At 41.6% G+C, this 21,256-nt stretch overlaps 3 protein-coding genes across 4 annotated transcripts in view; 1 reads left to right on the top strand and 2 right to left on the bottom strand.

Annotated features, from left to right (window-relative positions):
• Window positions 1-2,251, bottom strand: part of ankrd13c (ankyrin repeat domain 13C) — a 42,554-nt gene extending 40,303 nt beyond the window's left edge. Inside the window, exon 1 of the mRNA XM_072660063.1 lies at window positions 1,499-2,251. Coding sequence (XP_072516164.1) covers window positions 1,499-1,919 — 421 coding nt within the window. The 5' untranslated portion in view covers window positions 1,920-2,251. The remainder of the gene's footprint in view (window positions 1-1,498) is intronic.
• Window positions 2,073-11,824, top strand: plaat1 (phospholipase A and acyltransferase 1). Of its 2 annotated transcripts, none has more exons than XM_072660065.1 (5): window positions 2,073-2,313; window positions 5,380-5,435; window positions 7,768-7,897; window positions 10,267-10,535; window positions 10,707-11,824. In XM_072660065.1, exons 2-5 carry the CDS (start codon window positions 5,403-5,405, stop codon window positions 10,806-10,808), a joined length of 534 nt encoding a protein of 177 aa, XP_072516166.1. In that variant the 5' UTR covers window positions 2,073-2,313; window positions 5,380-5,402; the 3' UTR covers window positions 10,809-11,824. The 2 variants fall into 2 exon arrangements, with proteins under 2 accessions (XP_072516166.1, XP_072516165.1); XM_072660064.1 differs by lacking the exon at window positions 2,073-2,313 and adding an exon at window positions 4,389-4,527.
• A 2,418-nt stretch (window positions 11,825-14,242) lies between these two features.
• Window positions 14,243-19,640, bottom strand: rfc4 (replication factor C (activator 1) 4). Its single transcript, XM_072660604.1, has 11 exons — window positions 19,561-19,640; window positions 18,913-19,055; window positions 17,987-18,065; window positions 17,351-17,430; window positions 16,947-17,066; window positions 16,706-16,849; window positions 16,453-16,573; window positions 15,310-15,435; window positions 15,145-15,225; window positions 14,706-14,819; window positions 14,243-14,371 (listed from the first exon to the last, which is right to left on the bottom strand). Exons 2-11 carry the CDS (start codon window positions 19,023-19,025, stop codon window positions 14,276-14,278), a joined length of 1,074 nt encoding a protein of 357 aa, XP_072516705.1. The 5' UTR covers window positions 19,026-19,055; window positions 19,561-19,640; the 3' UTR covers window positions 14,243-14,275.
• Window positions 19,641-21,256: the final 1,616 nt, after the last annotated feature.

The raw sequence follows: 21,256 nt of genomic DNA, 5'->3' as shown, positions 1-21,256 counted from the left end.
ATCTGCATGATGGCATGCATTGCTGTCACACAATTAAACGGATAACTTAGAAAGGTGTGTGTGTACAGGTCTTTCTAATAATGTGCTCGGCGACTGTATATCTGAAAAACAGCACATCTGAGCTCTGCAAGTTTCAAATACAGATTCAATGCCCTCATTAAATGGTCTATCTATTGCCAGTTCAGTGGAATCATGACATGGACATAGCTGGACATAATCAATACAGTTATTGTTTATTACTTCAATTACTCTCATATTCTGAGTAAATGATTAACTGAATCAACTTTTTGAGGCCTAACAGTCGAGAATAAAATGTGCATAAATGTGCATTTAGACTGACTTCCTTTACAATATTAGCTATCTGAAAAAAAGAATATATAAGATTCCAGGGGGTTATTCAGTGATTACAACTCATTTACTGCTCAGCTGACCACTTTAGAAGATAAACATTTACATTTATAGGACCAGTAGTGTAAGCTCTTTAATTTTAAGATAATATTTCAGTTATTAATCCTAAAGAAAAAGACATTTACAGCCATTTAGTTTATAAGACTTTGTGGCGTGCCACAAGGGTCTGTTATAGGGCCTATGACATTGATGTAAACTGACCACTTTAGGAGATAAACATTTACATTTACATTTACAGGACCATTTATAGGACCAGTGGTGTTAGCTCTTTAATTTTAAGATAATATTTCAGTTATTAATCCTAAAGAAAAAGACATTTACAGCCATTTAGATTATAAAACTTTGTGGCGTGCCACAAGGGTCTGTTATAGGGCCTATGACATTGATGTAAACTGACCACTTTAGGAGATAAACATTTACATTTACATTTACAAGACCATTTATAGGACCAGTGGTGTTAGCTCTTTAATTTTAAGATAATATTTCAGTTATTAATCCTAAAGAAAAAGACATTTACAGCCATTTAGATTATAAGACTTTGTGGCGTGCCACAAGGGTCTGTTATAGGGCCTATGACATTGACGTAAACTACACTACTAATGAAGTGAGAGTCTACGTGCAGGGTTTTGGGAGCTTAAAAGAGAATAAATAAACCATACATTTCAGAAATTGAGGTTAAAGTTAATTTAATGTCTAAGTTATAACCCTAAATATCAGAAACACGAGATTCGTGGCAACGCTACCAGCTAGCCACCGTTACTACTGAATAATAGACTTAGCGCCTTAAGCCCCGAGTGACTGCGGTTCAGAAATGCCACTGAAATGCATCAGTTTAACTTCGCTGAAGAATTAAATACTCGTGGAAACACGATAAAAAGTTTACTACACTATTTCCAGTCGAAAACTGCGGTTTGTAAAGACTAAACCTCTCCGAAAACGAAGTTGAACAAGTGCAGTCCGGCGAGCAGCGCAGGGACGCGCTAGCTGGCTGGCTGGCTGGCTGGCCGGCCGGCTAACCCTCCTAGCTACCGAGTTACGGTTGTAAACATCAGAGCTGAAGGCCAAAACAAGCCGACCCTTAAAAACTCACCGTGAACGTCTTTCTGTGCGATGTTCTGAGTCCGGATAAGAGACGAGAGTCTCCGCACGTCTCCTTTAAACACACATTCGTGCACCGGGAAGTCCGCACTGCTCCGGACCACCGGGTTTTTGTTCTTGTCGTCGACGGTGAGCGGCGCGGTGGTGGCCGCGTTGTTGGCGTTGATTTGGGACTCCCGCTGCTGGGACGGTGATCTGACCAGCTTGTGGTTGCTGAAGATCTTGTTGGCTTTGCCTTTGCCCCCACCGCCGCCACCACCGCCGCCGCCACCGCCACCGCCGCCGCCAACTCCAGTCCGGGCGGACGACGTGAACGTCCCCGTGGCTGCCTCTTCGTCCGGCTCCAGCAGGTCCTCCTCGTCCTTGCCCGGTTTGTGGTCCTTGCGGAGGGAGCGGATCTTCTCTCCGGTCATTTTGCGGAGCGAAGCGAAGGGCGCGGCGGGCCGAAGAGCGCGGAGGGGCGACGCCGCCGGTGGATGGACGCGCAGCGGAGGAATAACAACAACAACAAGAAGAAGAAGAAGAAGAAGAAGAAGAGGAGGAGGAAGAGGAGGAGGAGGAAGAACAACAACAACAACAGCGGCGCGGCGGCGGCTTCTCGCACACCATGAAAACAGCCGAGCGTCAAAAAACACAACGGCGCGGCGGCATCCCTGTACGGACTGACCTACGCTTCTGCTCCCAGGCGCGCCGCTCCCGCCGCCGCTGTCATGCTAAAACCGACCGACAAGGAAGAGCCATCTGCCGTTTTCCGCTGAGACTCTCGCGAGAACTGGTCTGGGGCTTTAGCGCCCCCCTGCTGTTGTTGTGGGTACATTTCATTACGAGTTTATTACAGCCTGAGGATAGTCCCTAAACCAGCTACTACACCCTACTTTCAAAGCTTCTATGACTTCCTTATTTATGACGAAAAAAAATAAATAATAAAAAAAATACTTAAATACGTAAATACATTATTTTGATTTGTTTTATTTATTTATTTATTTTTTACAATATCAAAAAAAAAAAATCAAAATCAAATTTTATTTGTCACATACATAGTCATACACAGTATAACTTGCAGTGAAATGCTTTTTTGACAGTCTGCCCACATCAAGCTATACAATAAAAACCTACATTTAAACTTAACTAAACCTTAACTTAATGAAGTAAAATATGTTAAATTCAGAAAATAAATCAAATCAGGGTTTATTGAAATTTAGCAGTAAAAGTAAGCCTCAGTCACATAAAACAAAAAGATAATAAATGACCAAATGTATTAAATATAAAAAAAATTATAAAATATAAATATAATACAGATATAATAGGATAAAATAATAATAAAATGTATGCATGTGAGGTTGTCCTGGTTGAGAGCCCAAATAACCTGCGGATAGAAGCTCCTCTCTTTCTGTCTTTCTGTCTGTCCTTCAGACAGCAAAATCGCTTCCCTGACGCAACAGGGAGAAGAGCAAATAGGCCCAGTGCTCTAAAAGCTGCAGAAAATCTTTCCAACATAAGATTTGGTCACGTACTTACACTTAGAAAATCAATAAAACATGTCATTTGACCAGGGGTGGCCAAACATTTGCATAAGACTGTAAATAAAGAGCATTTTTTTACATTTGATCATTCAGAAGTTTTTGGGTTGTGTGACGGCATCATCTGCTGCCACCTGCTGTGATCAGTGGTAAATGACCGGTTTGGAAAATGCTCTTCAAATAGCTGAATGAATCAAGCTACAAATCACCGTCAAACCAAATATCTGTAAAGTGGAGGGTTCTGGAGGTGCTAAAGCTAATAAGAAGAGGCCTAATGTAGTTACTGTTCGATAGCCTGTTCTGAATATTATTATTATTTTTTTTTTATATTAATATTTTATATAGAACTATGCCTTAAAGAACCCTTTGGATGCAAAAGTGGCTCTTTGTCTAATTAGACATACCTTAGTACCCAAGGAAAACCTCTTGTAGACATTTTTTTTAAATATCCCTTTAATATTGTGTATATACACTCAATCAGCCATAACATTAATACCAATAATCCTTGTCCCTACACTCATTGTCCATTAGATCAGCTCCACATACCATATAGGAGCAGGATATACTTATATATACCTGTACCTATATACTTATACTATAATTCCACACTATAGTCCCTCTGTGCTGAGAATGACCCACCACCCAAATATTACCTGCTCTGTGGTGGTCAGTCCTGTGGTGTCCTGATCACTGAAGAACAGGGTGAATGAAGGGTAACAATGTATGCTGGAGACACAAGGAGGCGGTGTTAATGTTATGGCTGATCAGTATATTATATACCATGACATTTAAGATAACATGCTTTAAATCGTCCTTTATACACAAGGAAAACCTCTTGTAGGTGGTTCTTTACATATGGGTTCCACTATTGTTACAAGAATACCCTTTTATGCTGGAGTATGAGGAACCAAAAGAGCTTCTTCAATGGTTCTTTAGTAAAGGCAGTGCCTATATATACAACTGTAAACACTCAAACACTCATTTCATTACATACCTGGGTCATTGCATGATACTATGGCTCCTTGCATGGTTATTTGTTTAGGTATGGAACTTTTTATGTAAAGGGTTCTGCAATTGTTAAAAGTTAAAAAAACCTTTTGGTGGTAGTTTATTACTGGTCAGTACACCGAATCTAGGGGGGTTCAAAACATGTGTGATACTTTGTTCTAGCCACCCAAGAGGTCTCCCTCCCGCCACGGAGGGCAACAGGGTGTTTGTAACACAATGAAAGCATTGACCTATGAATGGCACGCTGTGCCTACCACCGGAGCAGGTTCAGACCGTGGTCAGTTCACCCAGAAGAATAGTGCCACTGCTGGACCCTCTACAGTTCTCTCTGTGCATCAGCTAGAGCAAGGGAAAAACTGCTGGAGTTCTGAGCTTATTCTGACCGAGGGTCGTTTTACGGACTGAAGGACAATTCTGCTTGAGTTCTTGGAAGCCGACTTGACTCCAATGGAGGGGTGATTGGGTTTTGGTGGAGAATGATCTCTGTTGTTAAGTGAGTACTGTGTGTTCTCGAGATGCGTGGGTGCTATGGGTGTAGTTCTACAGCTAAAGCTGACTTACTTTCGACTGAAGGCCGAATGTGACAGCATTAAATGGCTCTGTGTTTCAATAATTCAGTACAATTCAGCTGGACATCTTCATGCTGTTACAGAAACCTGAGAATGACCAAGAATAACTGATCACCCCTAGGGGGTTAGTAGACCACGGTATAGGCCAGAATGAGCCAAATCAGCTGGATCGAGTTACAAGTATGTGCAATTTGGATGGCAATTTGAGATTGTAATGAAAAGGGAAGGAATATTATGGTAAATCATGGTAAATGTGGATGTTTTATGCTTCCGGCTGACTTTTGCTGGTCCCAGCCACAATATTCAGGGCTGAAAGGCTCCAAATTCAGATAAATCTGATAGTTCAGGTTGTTTATTTAAAGTATAGGCCTTTATTACTACCCTACACTTCAGACACATTGCACGTTGCACTTCTTCCACCTGTTTCTCCATTATTTGCCCTCTATTGTGCCTATGTTGTGTGAGCCCATGTATTGTGAGTGTACGTTTGTGTAGGTGTGTGTGTGTATGTGTGACTGTGACATCACCTCTCCTCATTGTCCTCAATACTCCAGCACTATCTGGCCTTTTTGTTTACACAGGAAATCAGTTTACACGTGTTTGAGGGCTGTCTGTGTATCTATATAATCTAAGCTTTAAGCTATAATCTAATGATTATCTATTAAAAGGTTTATTAAACCCCTGCTCGTGACCAGGTTAGCCAGAAGTAAATGTTTATATGCGTTTTAAACTCATATATGTGATATAAAAAATGTCAATTGTCTATTTTTTTATAGAAAGAGCTCAATCATGCTGTGGGATGACGGATAAACAACCAAGGACAAGCTATACCGTGAGTACTAAGGCTTCATTGAAATGGCATTCTTTCAATATCTTTGAATATTGGCCAGAATTACTCAATAATATAATATTACCTATAATAACTGACTTGTTTTGAATGTATACTTTAATAACTGCACAGATAATCGTTAAACTCCTCATTGGTCAAGAGGTGTTATATGACCAGTTGGCTGTAACTGCTGTTGTTCTTCACCCTATTGCAATATAAGGTGGGAGGGGGTATGTCTGTCACTCTCACATGACCTAAATATCATGCACATAGATTTCCACCTAATTGGACAGGTGTCAACACAAGGTCACAATACACTAAACGGTCAAACCTGTAATACTCCCACATTTCGAATACATGTAGATTCAGACAGTACCAAAAAGGAAAGGCCAGGGCCTCTTATCTTCCTGTTAAAATGTTTCCATTCAAAATGTACTTGTAATGTAATCTGAAGGATTACTATAGTAAAATAATATAGTAAATAATAAAACATCTGATTCCTTTTAGGTCCTTTATGGCATTTAGCTGACACTCTTCTCCAGAGCGACTTACATGTATACTCGTATTACAAAATTGGACCAGTGTAGTGTTAAGAGTTTTGCCCAAGGAATTTTATTGGTGTAGCGCAGCACAGTCACCCAGGCCGGGAATGGAACCCCAGTCTCCCACATGGTGTGGTAGCTCACTGGCCGGTAGTGGTGTTGTCTGTTAATCAAAGACACAAGAAAAACGTACGTATAAAACTGTCCTGTGTGTTTACACCAAATACCAACGTCTTCATCTCCACTTCAAACAATCTCGAGTCCTCATGAAGGAAATCCCCCGTCGACTACATTATACATACCTATAAAGAAAACTCCAGCAAAACTCCAGTATCTCCAAAAATGAAACTTCAGAGAGAAAAGCTAAGATCTTGGTAAAAATGGTAAAAACATAATTTTTTTTTTGGTCCATACGTCATAAAATGTGTAAACATCTGGCTGAAACAAACAGCTTAGACCTAAAATGGTCTAAAATTGTCTGAACCAGCTGGTCTGGTTTGCTGATGTATGCAGGGTTGTTTAGTGAGGCAATGTGAGTTTGAAATGGTTTCATGATGTCATTTAGCTTACACACATTTTTGTGATTAATATTATTAGTACTAAATGACTTATTATTTATTACTCAGAATTGCACCAGCACATCCAGCAGTCAGCTTATCATACAGCAATGCTAACTCGTCTACATGGATTCAGTGGCTAATTTCTTACCTTCAAATGTTTAAATCTTTAAATTGGAGTCTTTTGAAGCTGAGAGACCATTTACTGCTGAAAGGCCTAATTAACATTCTATAGAGATATTCTTTTTTTCTTATTGCATTAAAAATTAAGTTCTTTTAAAATGTCCATTTGTGAACTGTGGCCTTTGGCTGGCTCACTGGGGATCTGAGGTTTTTATATCTATCCAAATAAATTGGATTTGATTTGAATGGACGGGGGAGGCAAGCTGAAGATTCACTTGAGCTCTTATTTAGCTCTGTGTGAGTCTAAAGATTAACAAAGAAAGAAAAAGGCAGGACGAACATCAACAACAGCAGTATCTCACACTCAACACACACTCGCTCACTCCATTAGAATCGAACATGGTAACAGTAGTGATCCTGTTTAGGCTGGAATCCAGCCTGCTTACAAGCACTGTTTTTTTTTAATCTACCTGTAATTTAATGACTTACTTTTTTACTGTAAATTTAACGGATCACAGTTAGCACTAGTGTTTTTTTTTTGTTGTTGTTGTTGTAAAGGTGTTAAACATGGTGGTGGAAGTATCACGCTCTTGGGAAATGTTGCTGCTTTTGCTGGACTAAATAGTCTGTACCAGTAACAAAACAATGCATTGTAACAATCCCATAATGCACTGTAATATATAGCGTACACACAATGTACCCTAAACAGACATGGAATACCCATAATCCACATCTTTTCTTATGAAGTCTGACATTAAGTACTGTTTATGATCTGAATTTTCACATGTAGGGGACAGGGAATAAGGCACAGTGTATGACACAGCTTAAGTCTTTGGATTTGCATAGTATTGTGGGAAGTGTAGTTGTTTAGGAGTATTGCTATGGTTGGTTTTCATCGCTCGATATTCTTTATCTCTCACTTTTCTCATCTTTGGATTTGAAATGACCAAAAATAAACAGGTAATTTACCGAAATTAATTTTTTTTCAGCTCATGATGATCAGTTGAAATGAATTAACGCAAGCTGATGTACCGCACTCATACCGAACTGTGAGATCCACACATGACCATGTTCTAGACTTGTTACTAAAAGTTATATATTTTTTTGTTGCAGATGGCTACTAGCGAACCTGAGCCTTATAATGAACCCCAACCTGGTGACCTCATCGAGATCTTCAGACCAGCTTATCAGCACTGGGCACTGTATCTGGGAGATGGCTACATCATCAACCTTACACCAGTTGGTCAGTGCTTCAGGCCTGTTCACATACAGTATGCAGACCTGCCAGTTTCTTATCAATTAAGCACACCTATCTCATACCTACACTTAATGGCCATTTTATTAGAAACACTTACCATATCAGTACACTTTGTAGGTTTACAGTTATTGACTGTAGGCCATAAGCTGCTGCCTTCTACCCCGCGCACTGATGGAAAAGACCACCTTATGGCCGCCAAAGACCAAATATTGTATGACACGTAGGTGTGTAAAACTGCAGCAACAAGGTCATGCTTTATACAATGGTTCACCAGCCAAATCAGTGGAAGGATCAGTGGTAGTCCTTATGATGAATGGTGTAGAGGGGAGCAGATCAACTGTGCAGTATTAGATGGGCTACAATACCTATTGTATATGGGAGGTGTTTCTGATAAAATGGCAAAAGAGAGACTGAGGATAGCTATGCTCATGGATTCCCGGCCACAGATTGCTCTCCTGACAATAGGGCCAACACTTAGACAGGCAACTTGCACGGGCAGTTGCACCATTTTGATCATTTGGAGTTGACCTTTTACCAAATCTGGTATATATCCAGTCATGGATATGAATAGCTTATGGTATGTATGTTGGTGGTAAATCATTTTAAGGGCCAATCCTAGCTCCTGAATTACTCTAGGCCCTTATCTCAAGCCTAGTGAGGTCCTAGCATTAACTCAGCAAAGTGTAGCTACCCCTACCTTGTACCCCACAGTTAAAGGCTTGAGGCCAGGGGCCCTAGCATTAACCTAGCAAAGCTATGGAGTGTAGATACCCTTACCTTGTACCCCACTGTTAATGCTAGGGCCTCACTAGGCTTGAGACCAGGGGCCCTAGCATTAACCTAGCAAAGCTACAGAGTGTAGATACCCCTACCTTGTACCCCACAGTTAATGCTAGGGCCTCACTAGGCTTGAGACCAGGGGCCCTAGCATTAACCTAGCAAAGCTACAGAGTGTAGATACCCCTACCTTGTACCCCACAGTTAATGCTAGGGCCTCACTAGGCTTGAGACCAGGGGCCCTAGCATTAACCTAGCAAAGCTACGGAGTGTAGATACCCCTACCTTGTACCCCACAGTTAATGCTAGGGCCTCACTAGGCTTGAGACCAGGGGCCCTAGCATTAACCTAGCAAAGCTACGGAGTGTAGATACCCTTACCTTGTACCCCACTGTTAATGCTAGGGCCTCACTAGGCTTGAGACCAGGGGCCCTAGCATTAACTTAGCAAAGCTACGGAGTGTAGATACCCTTACCTTGTACCCCACAGTTAATGCTAGGGCCTCACTAGGCTTGAGACCAGGGGCCCTAGCATTAACCTAGCAAAGCTACATAGTTTAGATAACCTTACCTTGTACTCCCACAGTTAATGCTAGGGCCTCACTAGGCTTGAGACCAGGGGCCCTAGCATTAACCTAGCAAAGCTGCAGAGTGTAGATACCCCTACCTTGTACCCCACAGTTAATGCTAGGGCCTCACTAGGCTTGAGACCAGGGGCCCTAGCATTAACCTAGCAAAGCTACGGAGTGTAGATACCCTTACCTTGTACCCCACAGTTAATGCTAGGGCCTCACTAGGCTTGAGACCAGGGGCCCTAGCATTAACCTAGCAAAGCTACAGAGTGTAGATACCCCTACCTTGTACCCCACAGTTAATGCTAGGGCCTCACTAGGCTTGAGACCAGGGGCCCTAGCATTAACCTAGCAAAGCTACAGAGTGTAGATACCCCTACCTTGTACCCCACAGTTAATGCTAGGGCCTCACTAGGCTTGAGACCAGGGGCCCTAGCATTAACCTAGCAAAGCTACAGAGTGGTACCCCTACCTTGTACCCCACAGTTAATGCTAGGGCCTCACTAGGCTTGAGGCCAGGGGCCCTAGCATTAACCTAGCAAAGCTACAGAGTAGTACCCCTACCTTGTACCCCACAGTTAATGCTAGGGCCTCACTAGGCTTGAGACCAGGGGCCCTAGCATTAACCTAGCAAAGCTACAGAGTGTAGATACCCTTACCTTGTACCCCACAGTTAATGCTAGGGCCTCACTAGGCTTGAGACCAGGGGCCCTAGCATTAACCTAGCAAAGCTACGGAGTGTAGATACCCCTACCTTGTACCCCACAGTTAATGCTAGGGCCTCACTAGGCTTGAGACCAGGGGCCCTAGCATTAACCTAGCAAAGCTACGGAGTGTAGATACCCTTACCTTGTACCCCACAGTTAATGCTAGGGCCTCACTAGGCTTGAGACCACGGGCCCTAGCATTAAAGCTATGGAGTGTGGGTACAAAGTAGGTGTACCTAATCAACTGGCAACTCAGTGTGTGCAACCTTTAGACTCATGTCTACTCTTCCCCCCCTTAGACGAGAGCCAAGCAGCTGCCATGTCCAGTGTGAAGTCGGTGTTCAGTCGAAAGGCAGTGGTCCGGATGCAGCTCCTGAAGGATGTGGTGGGGGGTGATACATTCCGTGTCAACAATAAATATGACGACAATCACACCCCTTTGCCTGTCTCTGAGATCATTCAGCGAGCTCAACTACTGATTGGTCAGGAGGTGTCATATGACCTGCTGGGCAGTAACTGCGAACACTTTGTCACCCTATTGCGATACGGGGAGGGCGTATCTGAGCAGGTCTGTCCGTCTGCCTCTCGTCATTTTGCTAGCTGGATGTCTTGGATATTGTGCAGACTAGCTATAATGTGCACCCTGCTACACAGGCGAACATGTAGTAGTAACATGTGTTTCCAAAAGCAGTTCCACTTTTCATGGTCTTCTGTTGTGTCTGGTCTCTTGTCTCCTCAGGCGACCCGTGCTATTGGGGCCATAAGTTTGGTGACCGCGGCAGCAAGTGCCTTCTCGGTGCTCGGACTAATCAACACTCGCTCCAGGAACAGGCCTTTCTGACCTCACTAAACCTCTACAACTGAACCATATTACAGCCGAAAATATATGCACGGTCAACTCCCCAGTGTGCAGACCCTGCTTGTGTTTTATTTACTGCTGAATACACTCACATTTAGTGTTTCCCCTAATGACTAGAGCCTTAAACTTTAGAGGGCGGTCGATAAGGTAAGTTAAAGGTGTCGTAGAAAGCATTTATTAAGTATTATAAGCTCTTGGTATATAAACAGTAAGTATGTGACTTTGATTGGGGCGGAAAATGCTCAGATGCGGTTTTACGGGCCTTATTACAACCCTGTTATTTTGCCTTAGGGCTTGTGGAAAAAAACTAATGCGCCCCTTTTTGGCTTTTGTTGGCTGGTATTCAGCAGTGTGATGACCCACAGCAGCTAGCATAGTCTAGCCTAGCCTATCATAGCTTTAAGCTGTTACAGGCTTGGAGTTTTGGAATTGGCTCATTTTACAGGGCTGTAAAAACTCTCCTTATTCCACTACGCCAAGGTAAATGCAGTTTTCTGTTTTGGGGCACCTTTAAGCCATGTGTACCATGTGGCTTAGAAATCTGAAATTGTGTTGACTTTGTGACAGTGTATTATTGCTGCATTATTTAATTATAATAATAAACACACTGACCTTCTAAGTAATTAAGTACCTATATAGGTTATAGAGTGATGCTAAACTTAGCTATTCTGGTGTTATGGAAATAACTCAAGACTAATAAATGAACCAAAAACTGAGTGTTTTGCAATGCACAGTAAGATAGTAAAGATATACTTAAGTATATTTCGCTCTACTGATTCATATTTACTGCTATTACTCTGGATAACAACACGCCATCGCTTGCTACGCTTTCAGACTACAATTCCCAGCAAGCTTTGCGGCTAGGTTTCCTGACTTCCGTTCATCGTCGGGGAAACCCCGTATTCACTGGGACCGTTAGTGTAGTTTACTGCAATATCCCTCCGCCTCGTAAAATAGTCCACAGCTTCATATGTTGTTATTTCACATTCCACCAGGACATGTTTCACCATGTCGTGTTCAAACGATGTACAATATTTACAATAAAGTGCTATTAAACTAAAGTTGTGCTTTGTGGAGTTTATTTTCTTGCATTTTGACGAGGGGTAGAGTTCTGGCGGAGGGGACCGCGGCGGCCGCAGCGCTCCTCTTCTGGGAACGAGCGCTGAAGCTCAGGGCGGGTCGAGTCCAGCGGTTCTGCGGACTCCAGCTCGCTGCTACCTAACCAGTATAAACATCTTAATAAAACCAGTCAAAGTGGCTTCAGCATGGACTTGTTTAGTCCTAAAAAGAGATAGACGTGTCCTTCGCAGCAAATGCCACTCAGTTATCCAAACAAACAAATGTCTAAGGAACATAGCTAGTTATAATTATACCAGATTATCTCAAACTTTGGTAGCCAGCTGTCCCCGGCCATTTGTTGAGGTCCATTAAACACTGTTATCATGTCTAGATCCTGGTGTACACCTAACCTGAGTACCTGAGGAAGCATTGCTGTACCTTTTGTGCTTGTTTATCAACCTAGTCCAACATTTTCAGCACCACCAGGATGATGGGAGGCTCCCATAGGGGGCCTCTCCAGTTTGGACACACTAGAGGACCAGTATGGAGCTGCTCATGATGGTAGACCATCCAGTCAAACTCCCAACAAAAACCATGTGGCCCTCATTCAGCTCTCTGCCTCGCCCCATTTCAGATAATATATATATAAAATACCCTGTTATGACTTTTCGTCAATACTGACTATAGCTCTAGTGATGGAGACCATGGAGGTCATGGAGCCTGATGGTGATGTAGCATTGTGTGGACTTTGGCCCGGTGCCTCCAGTTCCTCTCCAGAGCAACTGGAACGAGATTATGGACAATTGTGATGGCATGGACTAAAGGAGACTCTTTGTGGATGGGGGAAAAAACCCCATCATCCATTCAGCAGAGGTTAAAGGTAAAGCCCTGCTCCAGGTCAGTGAAGGCCGGTTGAAGCTGAACTCTTCCACGGTAGTAGATCACCAAGACCAGGACCAGGGCACCACTAGTCTAACTCGTCAGAGAACCTGCTGTATATTGTTCCTTAAAGAAAGTGCTTGGATGACTTGTGAAGATGTGATGCTGTGAACTTCTCAAAGCCTTTGCGGTCTCTGAAACGCTCCGTCATGAGACGTGGAGCTGGCAGCTGCTCGTTTCCCATAGGGCTGATAAAACTTGGCTCACAGAAATGCGTACACAACGCTCAGTGGACACAATCCTGATATCCTGACAGCTTAGCATTCAGTAGATCAGTGGTTGTAGAGTCTAAAAGGGGGACAAACTGGGATAAGTAAGGACTTTTTCTGCCTTCCAGCCATGTTGGTTGATTCCTTCGGACTTAACAACAGTACAGTAAAAGGTAAATACATGTAAATCCAATTATGTACTACACACTATTACTATAAGGTAAATACTATATACTAATCTTGATCTTGAATCTAGTGTGAGTTTGGGGGTGGGGGTTAGTACACAAAACATACTAACAGGAATTGTGACCAGCATACGTCACTGAAAGTTTTCCTGCCACCGTTGTTGCTCCACTTGCATCGTTATCTGGAATTTTTTCCAGAATAATTGTTTAAGGTAATTGTTTTTTCCAAATAATTGTATATAGCTCCTCCCTTTTCAATTGAGGAATAACACTTTCCATTTAACCACACTCGAACACTGTCCGATTCAGAGTATGCATCTTGGATATTTGAGTATTTTCAATAATCAGAAGTATATTTAAAGTTTACTTCATGCTCAAAAACTAGTATTAGTAGTTAGTAGGCAGTTGGGACGCATCAAAGGTCTTCAGGTTGTTTCCGATCCAATGCTGTTGAACACAAATCACATCGTACTCAGAACCTCCAAAGGCATGAGTAGGACCTTCTAAGGAAGGCATCATTAGACTTACATTCATCTGACTGACAATCTTCTTCCCCTTCTTCTGTAAGGTGATGATTTTATTGCTCAGGCCCAGTCAGGCACTTTCCATCCTAGAGCAGAAAGTAACCCAGGCTTTGGTGTTGACTCCTACTAGAGAGCTGGCCCAACAGGTGCGCTCTCCCCAGGACCGTTCAGTAAGCTACTGATGTTGAGCATTTTACTACATTAGAACATCACATGCTGTTTGTAGTGATGTCCGATTTTACACAGATTGGTAACTACATGGCAAGGCTTGCACTGGAGGCACAAATGTTTAAAACGGAGACGCAGAAACTCAAAGCTGACACACATAGAAGTTGGAATACCAGAGCAGGTGTTTGATTTTCCCAAATCAGGGGTGGTCTTCATATTCTGATATGGCCGCGTATATCTAACATTATATTCTCTGAGAAACTGCAAACACCAAGAGTGTGTGAAAGATAAGAAAGTTTAATTACATCATACACATTTTTTTTTACGTACAAAGTCAAAACGATGAGTTGCCGTCCACAGAGTGCTCAGCTGCTCTGGGTGGCCTGCTGCATGATGACTGAGGAGAGGCCCAACAGCTGCAGGTACTCATCAGCTCCATCCGCCAAGCACTTATCGACCACCTAATGACACACATATGACACAAGTTTAATGTCTGCTAGTCCCTGCAAAGCTGAGCTTAGAGCATAGCGCTGAGAAGTCTCCAACGCTTTGCTGACTCAATAACTGCAGAGATCCACACCTACTGCTGTTAGAGCTGCAAAGGGGGACCAACTCTATATTAATGCCTATGGATTTTGAATGGGATGTCTAAAAGGCCCTGCGTCTGTAATGTGTAGGTGTCCCAAAACCTTTGTCCCTTTCGTACATCATAAAAGGAAACTTTCACCATCCCATTTCCACTGAAAAAGCAAGGCAAAATCTATTCAACCATAAATGCAAAAGCAAAACACTTACCGCCATCTTCTCTGTGATGACAGACTTCTGTTTGTCATTCAGGCTCGCCTCTATGATGATGTCATGGAGCTGGTTGAGAATCTGTGTGCCAGCGTAACCTTCATCGATCATATTCTGAAGAAGCGGTCAACACAGAATGATTAAGGACCTTTCAGACAGAGTTTAGCTTGGAAATAGCCTCAACTTAAATTTAACCTGTGAAAAATTAGCAAGCCATTTCAGAAAAGAAGTGGGTACTAATGTTGATCATACAGCTTAATCATAAAAACTGGAGTGGTCTAGTGCCTTAGACAACACGTGCCTTTAAAATTACACGACTGTCTCAATCTTACCCATTCCAGTCATCATAAGAATTTTAACTGTCAGAAACAGATAGCATTCAACACACCTAATCCAAATAATCTGATCAGTTAACAGTAAAAAATACTCCAGTTCGTACCTTCACAGCAGCCTCAAGTTTTTCAAAGGTGCCTCTGTAACAGACTTGCATCAGATTTTCAATCACTGTTGGTGGAACCACCTAAAAACAGAAGACATTTAGGTTTTCAAAACACGACTGAATAACCAGCATAACAAGCAGTTATACAATTACATAAAGACTCACCCCTGCGATCTCTATGACGATACTTTCAGTGATGTCTTTCTCTGTACTGAGTCTAGCTGTGCTCTGGAGAAGTGTTATGGCTTTCCGCAGATCACCCTCTGAAACTTTCACCAGTGCTTCAATCCCCTGTAACAGAACGTACAGCAAAGCTATGTAACTATTACCCACTGGTGTTGTATATTTGACAGATGTGTAATCAGTAAATTAACCTGTTTTAAACAACAGCTTTGTCTAATGAAGTCATTTTGACATTAGAAGCGAGTTTTGTGCGTTTAGTTGTTGAATACAACATTAGGAGCAGTGTGTGTTTCTTAAAAATGGTGATGCTTGATAACCCCAACCAATTTAATATTTAGATTTTAATTTCTTACACCAATAGTTGTAGTATTTCAGAGATTCGGTGCTGACTGATATGATTATCAGTTCTCCATTATTATGTTTAGTAGAGATGGACTGATCAGTGTTTTGGGAGCGGATAACAATCACCGATCATCCTTCTGCTTGATCAATCAATTGTTCCGACATTGTCGCTCAAGATTAAATGCATTTGCTTTTTGGAATCAACCACATTCAAAATGCTGCTGAACTCCAAACACCACCTGGGAGAGCCTGGGATTCCTGTGCAGAACTGAGAACTGAAGCTCAGAGTGCCATTAGTGGTCTCTGCAAGCTCTGCTGTGCTCTGATACTCCCTGTACTTGCCTGAGTGATGTACTTTCAGCAAGTTAAGTTAGGGGTGTTTACACAAGTCTTTTCACTGCTTTCCCCCCCAAATTTCAGCACACCCCCGGCCACCCACCGGACACCACACTCACACTGGGTTAAATGAATTTCTCAAGCCGTGAGTGAGGTCAGTGTATAGTGGTCAAAAGAGTGGCATCTAGTGGTTGAACGAGGAACTGCAGTGTCTTGTGATCTCACGCAACACTCCAGCAACAGGCAAAATATGGATCATATGATCTGACCAGCTTGTGTGTTTACTAGTTTGCGATCATATGGTTATGCAAGTGATAACTCCAAATGGGCTCCCCAAACGGTGCAACCTTCTAAATTTTATTTCTGAGGATTTTGAGTTCAAACTCTAAAACAGTTGGTAATGTCGGTATTTTTTTTTTTACCAATCATTAGGTTGTCAATGTTTACCTCTTTGCTGTACTTTAGATTCTCCTTCTCACAAATTTCTACAAGACGTTCCTGTTGAATGCCATTGGCGAGAGGTTTGAAGCGGAACTTGGAGCACCGGGACGTCAAAGGCTCAATGATCCTATACACGAAAAACCCACATTAATCAACTATCATTTAACACATTCAGCACTGACTGCACTGTGATTTCTCCTGTCTGAATAAACTAAAGCTAGGAATGAAGCTCGAATTAAATGTTAACAGCTCTCCTGACCTGCTGACGTAGTTGCAGATGAGACAGAAGCGTGTGGTGCGTGACTCTTTCTCCATGGTGCGCCTGAGAGCAGCCTGGGCAGCATTGGTCATGGAGTCTGCCTCGTCCAGTATTATAATTTTAAACGGAGGGCAAGTCTTCCCACTGGAATAACAACAGCAGAGCATTACACCAAAAGACGCAGTGCAAATACATTAATATTATTATTATTATTATTATTATCAGTTCGGTTCAAACTTACTCTGGTCGTCTACCAGCCACAGTCAGCTGAGCAAAGTTCTTGACCTTTTCCCGGACTACCTGAATCCCTCTCTCATCAGAGGCGTTCAGCTCTAGCACTCTCTGCCGATACAACTCCGGGCTGCAGACAAAGTGGTGCATGGTCAGTGCTAATGTTATCAGGCCAATATAAACCAAAATGAACACCATGGGCTGGTTTCCCAGACAGAGATAAAGCCTATTCCTTTTTACTTTTTACTTGGAAATTCACCATTCAGAATGCTCTATAGTCCAAGACTAAGCTGATTACCTGTCTGGGAAATCGGCCTCATATGGAGCTTAATCACTATAGGCTGTAAAAGTATAAAGCAGGTTTTGTAGCTTGTAGCATAAATCATAAATCATTTTTGTGGGAGTTTTTTTTACCCATAAAGTTCTCTTGCTGCAGCAAGAATAGTGGAGGTCTTTCCTGTTCCAGGTGGTCCATAAAACAGCAGATTAGGAAGCTATATGCAAACAAAAAAGGCAACATATTTAAAAACAATGGCAACAAAGTGAAGCTGCATAACACGTATCTAACGGGCCATGATAAACACTTGCAAATATGAGCAACTCATGGAATAATTGGAATTCTGCACTGAATAAGTGAAATTTGCCTGAAGAAATACAACAGATGCTTTTTGTCTGCATAGACCCAGACATGGCAGAGCAAGGGAAAGTGCTTATGCCCTCAGCTTCACTCGTATTCAATTACACAAGTGGCACAGAACACAAGGCTCAGAAACTACAGCAGAGAACAAGCCTTTACTATTTATAGCCCAATAGAAATCCAATAGGGATCGTAAAGAGAGGTGAACTCAACCCACAAAAGGTGCTGATGTGGATGTTATACATCTGTTCTCCTCCCCAAATATCGACCCACAACATACAAGCAATGTCACTTTCAAATGAAGGTTCCTTTAGCAGGACAACTTATTTAGCTTGGAACTTAATTAAAAAAATATTATAAGTAAATCAACTTGTTACAATGTTAAAAAACACAAAACAAAACCCAGCACTCACATCAGCACCCTCTAGTGATTTCTTCAATACTGCAACGACCTCCTCTTGAAAAGCAACTTCATCCACACACTTGGGCCTGCTGTTTACAGAAGAAAGAGGGAAAAAAAATAAGGAATGAATGAATTTATGAATGAATAAATAAATAAAATAAACAGGTATGTTCAATTATATAAGGCTCAAATTACTGGTAATACTGCTCACGAAACGCCATATTGCAAGAGTACTTAAAAAGAGTTACTGTTTACAGTCACTAAAGGGTTTATGTTCGATTTTGGAGCATTGCTGTGAAGATATGATTGCAATCAGTGACAAATATGCACATGCAGATCTACATACTTCAACATAAATATAACATTATGTAAATTGGGGGAAATGTTTAGCAAAAAAAACAAATCTTAAAAAATAGCTATAGCTGGGGCGCCCAGGGAGCAGAGAGGGTGAAGGGCCTCGCTCAAGGGTCAAACACTGGCAGCTTGCAGAGCCCGGGTATCGAACCCACAACCTTACCACCAACTGCCCAGAATTTTAACCTCTGACATAACTTTCACTTTTTGCCAAAATTAAAAAATAAATAGAAGTTCAAGATGAATGGACCAACAGAATTTGGAGTATAATCTCTTGCACTGACTTCCATGAAAAGTTATACTGTTTTTTTTTTTTTGTCCTTCTCCTGTAAAGTTGTCACATTGACGATATGACTGACAATGCACAGATTTGATTTTGGCACCGTTCTGATATCTAGAACAGTTTTAAATGGATACACAGCGTTTTGAAAGGAGCCACCTCACACATCACTATCCATCAAGCAGCTCACCAACTCAATCACAAGTGGGTTCTTCAATCCAGGGCTCTGGATCTGAGTAACTTGAAGGACTGTTGGCAATAACACATGTCTATCCACACATCACATACACATGCACACTTACTATTTCTCCACCCATGGCACTGGTTTCTGTCGCTTCTCTCCACTGCTCCCAGCTGTGGCTTTATCCCTCTGTGGTTTGACACCCTGTGCGGATCCTTTCAGGAAAGCCTGCATGTTTCCTTCCCAAAAGAACTAGCTAGCAACCTACACACACACACACACACACACACACACACACACACACACACACACACAGTTATATGCTTATTGTCTAATCACAAATATGTGCTGTAAGGCTACAGTAGCTGTAATGGAGATATTCAGGTATATAGAGCAGCAGCAGGAGCAGCAGGAGCAGCAGGAGCAGCAGGAGCAGCAGGAGCAGCAGGAGGAGCAGGAGCAGCAGGAGCAGCAGGAGGAGCAGGAGCAGGAGGAGCAGCAGGAGCAGCAGCAGCAGGAGGAGCAGGAGGAGCAGCAGGAGCAGCAGGAGCAGCAGGAGGAGCAGGAGCAGCAGCAGCAGCAGCAGCAGCAGCAGCAGCAGCAGCAGCTCCAGCTCCAACACAGCCCTGGCCTGGCTGAGTCTCTCACTCCTCAACTTCTAACTGAGTTTACCAGCTAAAAAGGACTCCGCAGAAGCTCTATGGTAATCTAAAAGCCAGTTAGAGTGCACACATTCAGAAGCTAATACACACGAATCCGTATTTATTACCTGTTTAGGAAAGTTTACAGTGTTTACGCTCCCCAAAGGAGACAAGCAGCGCCAGTTTCCCGCCAGGCGCGCAGATGATGACAACAGCGCAACGTCACTTTGGCGGCGACGTGTTTACTTTTTTTTAATCTTTCATTTTTGTAAATTATTATTATTTTAGATTTTATTTTAAGGTGTTTTTTTAGAAGAAACCAGACATATTGAGTAGATATTACAATAATACTACAGAAAATAAATAAGAGAAAACATAGAAAACACGAAAGGCACAATATGTCGGTTGCCTATGGTTACAGAGCTGCATGGTCGAGGTGTGTGTAGAGATTCAGTGTGTGTGTGTGTGTGTGTGTGTGTGTGTGTGTGTGAGAGAGAGAGAGAGAGTGAGAGAGAGAGGTGTGATAGACATTAGGTAGCAAGATGATCGACATTTCACTGATTTCTCACATTTTCAGCATAAATCAGTGGTCTTTCAGAGTCTTTCAGATTTATTAATTATTATCGTTATTATTTTATTTTTATGTATTTGTTTGTTTATTCTTTCTTTTGTGTTTTGTAGAAAACAAGAAAACAGTCATTTTACTTTCTACAGTCATTGTGAGGACTCAATATTTGCCCCAGCATGCATAACACTGTACTTGTCAAAAAGTTTAATATATATATATATATATATATATATATATATATATATATATATATATATATATATATATATATATTTAAATATATCTTTGTGTGCACAATGATCTTCTTTGCTTCAGCTGGTAAGCCAAGCAATATACAGTCTTATGCAACATGTTTGCACCCCTTGATAAATTATAAGTGTTTTTGATTTTGTGAAAAAAAAGTTCTCAGGCTTTTTACTAAGATTCACTATAAATGCAGCTACTCCAACTTTAATTTTATCTAAACTTTAGTTAATAAAATCATCTTATGATGAGAAAAACAAACTTGCTCTGCTTGGTCTAAATGATGGCAAGCAGTCCCATTTGCTTTTTGCAAGTGTATTATTATTTTTTCATATTTTGCGTGAGTCCCCTGTGAGTCCCTCACAGTCCCCCGACCCAAATATCATCCAAGATCTGTGGCGAGAACACAAGAAGTAAAACACTTGTAATACTTGCCACAGGGCGTGTTACTGACCGTGCAGGGTGCCCAAACATTTGCTTCCAGACTTTTTCCCCCTTATATTTTATTTGAAACATTTAATGAGTGGAAATAGAGATGTAATTTTGCTGAAATGTTTAAGAATTATTTTAAGAATCTTTTATTCGGTTCCAACCCTTTGCATAATATTAATACACTTTTGCATTCGCATGTATGGCAATGAATGGAAAATACACTAAATAATAGTAATACATAGCTAAATATGTGTATTTTTATTTTATTAATATGTTACTTTTTGTATTGCACCTGTAAATGTCAGTTGAACTGTAGCACTAAATATATGTTGTATTGATTCTGATTTTTAAACTAATAAAAATATTAGAAATGTATTTAAACTCATTAGTGTATGTGAATCCTAAAAAGAAAGAAATATACGGTATATTTTTGTTAGAAAAAGCTGTTTATGTTAGTTTTTCACAAACAAACAAACAAACAAACAAACAAACAACTCCCGTCCTACTGACAGCTGATGCGCTCTGTTTCTCGGCAATCGCCCTCGATTGTCTCGTCCCTTCCCTTCTCGACTATCAATTGG

The sequence above is a fragment of the Salminus brasiliensis genome, chromosome 17 (genome assembly GCF_030463535.1).
Source record: "Salminus brasiliensis chromosome 17, fSalBra1.hap2, whole genome shotgun sequence".
NCBI lineage: Eukaryota > Metazoa > Chordata > Actinopteri > Characiformes > Bryconidae > Salminus > Salminus brasiliensis.
The sequence above is the reverse complement of the archived record's forward strand: the minus strand, read 5'-3'. Positions and strand labels throughout refer to the sequence as shown.

Bases quoted from the DNA above. Each gene is read 5' to 3' on its own strand.
- plaat1 (XM_072660065.1), top strand. From the start codon at position 5,403: ATGACGGATAAACAACCAAGGACAAGCTATACC. The intron at 7,898-10,266 runs GTCAGTGCTTCA...TCCCCCCCTTAG, and splicing joins CATCAACCTTACACCAGTTG to ACGAGAGCCAAGCAGCTGCC. The intron at 10,536-10,706 runs GTCTGTCCGTCT...TTGTCTCCTCAG, and splicing joins GGGAGGGCGTATCTGAGCAG to GCGACCCGTGCTATTGGGGC.
- rfc4 (XM_072660604.1), bottom strand. From the start codon at position 19,025: ATGCAGGCTTTCCTGAAAGGATCCGCACAGGGTGTCAAACCACAGAGG. The intron at 17,431-17,986 runs GTGAGTGCTGGG...GTTTGCATATAG, and splicing joins AATCACTAGAGGGTGCTGAT to CTTCCTAATCTGCTGTTTTA. The intron at 15,436-16,452 runs GTAAACATTGAC...GTTCTGTTACAG, and splicing joins ATCTAAAGTACAGCAAAGAG to GGGATTGAAGCACTGGTGAA.